Genomic DNA, 6333 nt, shown 5'->3' on the forward strand with positions numbered 1-6333 from the left:
GCTATGGAACCTTGGGCTGTGGGGTTATAGAGCCATGGGGCTGTGGAGCTATGGGGTTATGGGGCTATGGAGTTATGGTGCTGTGGGGCTATGAGGTTATGGGGCCATAACCCTGAGCCAGAGCTCAGCCCCACTTCCCGTGGCCTCTCCAGTTCCTCCTCCTGCAGAGCAGGGCACAGGCTGGGTATGGGAACGGGGCACCCACAGCGTGCGGGAGGCTCTGTCCAGCACAGGGCACGGGCGGCGCAAGGACACAGCTGGAGCCGGGGGTGCCTCTGAACACATCCTGTTCTGTTTGCGACCGGAGCCCCCTCCTGCCTGGAGCCCGTTCCCAGCTCCGGCCCTGCCGCAGGCTCTAGTCGGGCACGTCCACGATGAGCGGCGCCAGGTACTCAGAGTGGCGGATACCAAAGGTCACTCCCTGGGGCCGGCTCTGTGGGGTGGGCACACAGTGAGGGGGGGTTCTGGTCTGTGACCCCCATGGCTCCCCCCGGGGGTCCCTGCTGACCTGTTGGGGGCTGTAGGCGGCGGGGCCTGGTTTGGCGGTTTTGTCCCCCGGCGGCACGTTCCGCGCCACCATGGAGAACCGCGGTGCCCGGTGCTTGTACACGTCTGTGTCCACTGTGCGGTACCGGCCTGGGCCTGGATTCTGCAGGCATGGCAGGGGAGCATGAGGTGGGTATCAGCACCGGCACTGCACCCAGAGCCTGCACCCAGAGCCTGCACCCAGCACCCTGACACCCAGCACCCTGACCCCTGGTACCCAGCCCCCTCACCCTCCAGCCCCACAGCATCCTGACCCCTTGGTTCCCTGACTCCCTTTGACCCCCAGGCCCCCATCCACCTTGCACAGGTCCTCATAGAAGCTGCCGACAGTGCTGCGCCCCGTCATGGAGTAGCTGGGGGCTGAGGTCTTGCTCACAAGATGTGGGCCCAGCATGGGGGGCAGGTGATAGGCAGAGGGGCCTGCGGACGGGGGTCAGTGGGTGACACCGCTCAGGAGGGAGGGACCAGCCCATCCCAGCCTGTGGGGAATATGGGGGGGGGGGGGTCCATCCCATCCTGGGGGGATTATGGGGTCCAGTTCAGGGATGAGGGGGCTCCCATCCCATGGGTGATGGTGGGGGAATCATAAGGGTCCCATCCCATGGGGGATTGTATCCCATCCAATCTTGCCCTAGCCCATCCCATCCCATCCCATGGGGATCATGGGAGTCCAATCTTATCCCATCCCATAGGGAATCCCACCCCATCCATCCCATGGGGGATCATAGGAGCCCTATCCCATCCCATGGGGGATCATATCCCATCCAATCCAATCTTGCCCTAGCCCATCCCATCCCATGGGGATCATGGGGGTCCAATCTTATCCCATAGGGAATCCCACCCCATCCATCCCATGGGGGATCATAGGAGTCCCATCCCATCCGGGATCATGGGGGCCCCATCTCATCCTATGGGGGATTAGGGGGACCCTGTCCCATCCCATCCCATCCCATGGGGGATCATGGGGCCCCCATCCCATCCCAGGGGTAAGGACTGGCTCCCCCCGCTGCGGGTCCCGCTCTCACCCGGTGTGTGCTGCACGGCCTCGTGCCGGGTGCGGGGGCTCAGGGAGCAGGCGGGGGCCGTGGGGAACACGATCCTGGCTGCGCGCTCCACCGAGTACCGGCCTGCGGGGGGCGGTTGGGGGGGGGGGGGCTCAGCGCGGGGCCTCGGCACTGCCCGGCCCGGGGGGGGGGGGGGGTGCGGGGTCGGGGGGGGGGCTCACCTGGCCCGGGGGTGCTGAAGGGCAGCAGGTCCCGGGGCCGGCCGCAGATGGAGAACGCGGGGGCCCCGCCGAGGCCGCGGGCGGTGCTGCCCCAAGGCAGCAGGTACACGGGGCCCGGGCTCCGGTGCTGCGGCAGCTCCGCCGCCCGCAGCCCGAAGCTGAACGCGGGAGCGCGGGTCCGGCACGGGTCGTGCTCGAAGAAGCCTGAGGGGAGGGCACGGGGAGGTGGGACCCGAACACCGCAAACACACAGACCCCAGACCCGGACAGCACAGACCCCAAACCCGGACAGCACAGACCCCCCACAGCCCCCCCCGGACAGCACAGACCCCCCACAGCCCCCCCTGGACAGCACAGACCCCCCACAGCACCCCACATCCCGTTCAGGCCCCACACCGCACTCACCGACGCTGGAGGGGAGCCCATACTTGGGCCCGGGGCTGGTGTAGAGGGCGGCGATGGGGGCCCGAGGGCGGTGGGGCCTCCAGCTGCCCACCCAGGGGCCGTCCGACATGGGGGACACTGCTCAGTGAGCGCCTGCCTCAGCCGCACCTGAGCCTGCGGGACTGGGGGTGTGGGACACGGCACCGGATCCTCCGGGACACGGGACACAGTACCAGACCCTGCAGGACACAGGCGGCTCTCACAGGGAGGTGGCACCAGCACCGTGTCAACTGTTTCACCAGGGAGGAGTTCTAGAATTCTGCAGCCCCTGGAATCCCCCTGCTCAGCACACCCATGGGGTGTGGTGTGCTGGGTGTGCTGGGCACACCCAGCACCCCATGGATACAGGCCCCAGGACACTATGGATACAGGCCCCAGCACCCCATAGATACAGGCCCCAGGACACTATGGATACAGGCCCCAGCACCCCATGGTTACAGGCCCCAGGACACTATGGATACAGGCCCCAGCACCCCATGGTTACAGGCCCCAGGACACTATGGGTACAGCCCCCAGCACCCCATGGACACAGGCCCCAGCACCCCATGGATACAGCCCCCAGCACCCCATGGTTACAGGCCCCAGGACACTATGGATACAGGCCCCAGCACCCCATGGTTACAGGCCCCAGGACCCCATAGTTACAGGCCCCAGGACACTATGGATACAGGCCCCAGCACCCCATAGATACAGGCCCCAGGACACTATAGATACAGGCCCCAGCACCCCATGGTTACAGGCCCCAGGACACTATGGATACAGCCCCCAGCACCCCATGGTTACAGGCCCCAGGACACTATGGATACAGCCCCCAGCACCCCATGGATGCACCCCAATAGCGTCCCCCATCCCGGGTGCAGGTCCCTGTGCAGCCCCTCACCCTGCACAGTGCAGCTCCAGCCTCTCTCCTCCCTCGGTTACCGGGACACCGGCACAACAAAACACTGGGCAGCACGGGGCAGGGTGAGGGGGTACAAGGACATGGGAGCATAGATGGGGACATACAAGGGTGTAGGATCTGGGAATGTACGTGGGGATGAGGAAAAATTCAGGCTGAGAACACTGGGGCTGTTCAGCCTGGAGAAGAGAAGCTGCCTGGAGACCTGAGAGCAGCTTCCAGTGTCTGAAGGGGGCTACAGGGATGCTGGAAAGGGGCTCTTCATTAGGGGTTGCAGTGATAGGACAAGGGGTGATGGGTTCAAACTGAAACAGGGGAAGCTCAGGTTAGATATAAGGCAGAAGCTGTCCCCTGTGAGGGTGCTGAGGCGCTGGCACAGGGTGCCCAGAGAAGCTGTGGCTGCCCCATCCCTGGCAGTGTTCAAGGCCAGGTTGGACACAGGGGCTTGGAGCAGCTGCTCCAGTGGAAGGGGTCCCTGCCTGTGGCAGGGATTGGAGCTGGATGAGCTCTAAGGTCCCTTCCAACACAAACCGTTCCATGATTACCAGCTCCTCCTCCAGCCCATCCTGCTCCATGGCCAGCACCCCCTCCCTCGGGCACCCGACTGGGTGGCACTGGGTGTCTCTCAGCCCTGGCACGTGCCACCGGTGACACAAACGTTACCGCAAGAGTCAGGAACAGTTTGACTGGGCTGGAACCATCCGCAGGGCAGAGCCCTGCTGCTCCAGCCGGGCCTGACACTGCATCCCCCTGCCCAGCATGTCCCTTCCTGCAGTGGGGAATCACAGCATCATGGAATGGCTTGGACTAGAAGTGACCAGAAAGCTCATCGATCCCGATATTGATACTGATATTGATATTGATCCCGATCCCAGTCGCAGCCCCTGTGGCTCAGGGGGCTGGAGCACCTCTGCTATGGAGACAGGTGGAGAGAGTTTGGGTTGTTCAGCCTGGAAAAGAGAAGGCTCCAGTGAGACCTTGTGACAGTCTTCCAGTACCTAAAGGTGCCAGCACTAAGTCTGGAGAGAACAGCAAAGCGGTCCTAATGAGGTAGGCACCAGAAGAAAGCCTCAGCCAGCACAGCAGGACAACTCGAGACGATATAGTAATGCAGCTGCTAATCAGAATTCTAATGCTGCTTCAAATACTAGAAGGGAATTTGTACCTAAGTGGAATAAGCCATCTGATATCAGAATAATTGAAAAGACAATGAAACTTTCTGCAGAAGTGAAAGACAGGCCAGTAAACCAGTCGGTTTCAGGCCCACCACCAAGTCCTGTAGACACACAGCCTTTGAATGTAAAGCAAAAGACGAGGGGTTTGGCTGCTGATGAAGGTAAGCGAGGGTCGAATGCGTCTCAGTATGACAACGTTCTGGAAGCTGAGAATGAGAATCTTGTTGAAGAGGTGCTTGAGAGAGCTCAACCCCAGAGCCTGAGGCATGTAGCATATTCTAATAGTCCAGGAAAGCAAGCTGACAGAAACCCAGCCCCATTAAAAATACCCAATTACACCTTCACTTCACAACCCAGATCTCCAAAATACTCCTTGCAATCCGATGGACCACCTCATAGACTGAATGCAGAACAGCCACTGCCCTGTTACAGGAATCCACCTTCTTACCATGGAAATTCTCGAACACACGTTTCCAGTATAGGCAATATGAGTTCTGTTCCTCTACATTATCATGGGAATCAAAGCAGCCCTTCTGGGAGGCCATATGGTTCTTTTATTTCAGTAGATTATTCTCCAGATAAACTACCAATGAATTCCTATCCTGCCAGTCGCCAAAATCCTCTTCCGACAACCCCTGGGCAGACAGAAGTAGCCCCTGTTGATGCTTATAGCAGCAACTCGAGATCCCCCCCAGGGGTCAGATTCATAACCCCTCCAGTGGATTATTTCCCAGAAGATAGAAAGTGGCCAGATGCTGTTTATATTTACAGACACGAACCCTACAGGCAGCCCTGGAGCCAAGATGTTAACAAAGGCCACTTGGAAGATTTCCAGGTATATCAGCATTTTCAGTCAATGGATTTTCAAGACCATAGTGTTCATCCTGTGTCGGTGGATAGTCCACTAAGATACAGGACTTCCCCAGCCTTTGAAGACCATGGCTCACCATAGGACCAATATTCAAGCCCATCTGCACAAGCCCAACACTCTCAAAATAGAACTGATGGATTGTCTGTGCATGAATCTGTGCCTCTCTGAGAACCTTAACTGTACTCAATAAACCCACAAAGCCCAAGCGCAATCAAACATTACTGTGTTAGCAGTCAGTTCTGTGAAATCCAGACAGTTCACGTGCATCTCAAAAATGACACTATTTCAGAGATGTTTCAGACTTTCACTGAAGGTTAGTTGAGTTCTTAGGCTTGCATTGAAGCTATTGAAGGTGTTAAGATGCACATAGACATAGCAATAAGATTGTATGTGCAGTGCGGCTAATAGTCATTGTTCTTTATGTTTAAATAACTCGTGTAACAATCCTGCCCAAAACCTGTAACACATTGACAAGTTTTATGTTGACCGACAGACATGGTTAATGCACTGTATAATGTGTGTGTGCGTGTGCGAGTGTGCACTTACAACACATCGACATGTAGGGGAAGAGCTAAAGAGTTTAAATGTAGATGCATTTAACTTTGTGCAAAGCTTGTGAAGTACTTTTATTTCATATTAATTTTTCTTTGTAATTTATTCTAGAAGCTGTTCGTTTTGAATGGGATTTTCTGTCATTTATAACACAGCTGCCTCAGCATCCCAGTATCTGTTCTGGGCAGGAGAGATGCTTTGGGATTAGAATCATAGAATAGTTAGGGTTGGAAAGGACCTTAAGATCATCCAGTTCCAACCCCCCTGCCATGGGCAGGGACACCTCACACTAAACCATGGCACCCAAGGCTTCATCCAACCTGTCCTTGAACACTGCCAGGGATGGAGCATTCACAACCTCCCTGGGCAACCCATTCCAGTGCCTCACCACCCTCACAGTAAAGAATTCCTTCCTTATATCCAAACTTCCACTGTTTGAGTTTTAACGCGTTACCCCTTGTCCTATCACTACATAGTCCCTCCCCAGCATCCCTGTAGGCCCCCTTCAGATACTGGAAGGCTGCTATGAGGTCTCCATGCAGCTGTTCTCCCTTTAACCCTGACCCACAAACTCTCTGTTGACTGCTCAGCTGTCCCCAGACAGAGTTCCACTCTCCAGCCT

At 57.6% G+C, this 6333-nt stretch overlaps 2 protein-coding genes across 2 annotated transcripts; one reads left to right on the forward strand and one right to left on the reverse strand.

Moving 5' to 3' along the window:
* Nucleotides 1-355: 355 nt before the first annotated feature.
* CIMAP1B (ciliary microtubule associated protein 1B) lies at nucleotides 356-2320 on the reverse strand. The gene is made up of 6 exons (XM_034062889.1): nucleotides 2177-2320; nucleotides 1772-1975; nucleotides 1572-1673; nucleotides 845-966; nucleotides 509-649; nucleotides 356-433 (listed from the first exon to the last, which is right to left on the reverse strand). The coding sequence occupies exons 1-6, from the start codon at nucleotides 2283-2285 to the stop codon at nucleotides 356-358; spliced, it is 756 nt and encodes a 251-aa protein (XP_033918780.1). The 5' UTR covers nucleotides 2286-2320.
* Nucleotides 2321-3997: 1677 nt separating this feature from the next.
* On the forward strand, nucleotides 3998-5947 carry LOC117436203 (USP6 N-terminal-like protein). The gene has a single exon (XM_034063025.1). It carries the CDS (start codon nucleotides 4323-4325, stop codon nucleotides 5238-5240), a length of 918 nt encoding a protein of 305 aa, XP_033918916.1. The 5' UTR covers nucleotides 3998-4322; the 3' UTR covers nucleotides 5241-5947.
* Nucleotides 5948-6333: the final 386 nt, after the last annotated feature.

Source organism: Melopsittacus undulatus, chromosome 5 (assembly GCF_012275295.1).
Source record: "Melopsittacus undulatus isolate bMelUnd1 chromosome 5, bMelUnd1.mat.Z, whole genome shotgun sequence".
In the NCBI taxonomy this organism is placed as follows: Eukaryota; Metazoa; Chordata; class Aves; order Psittaciformes; family Psittaculidae; genus Melopsittacus; species Melopsittacus undulatus.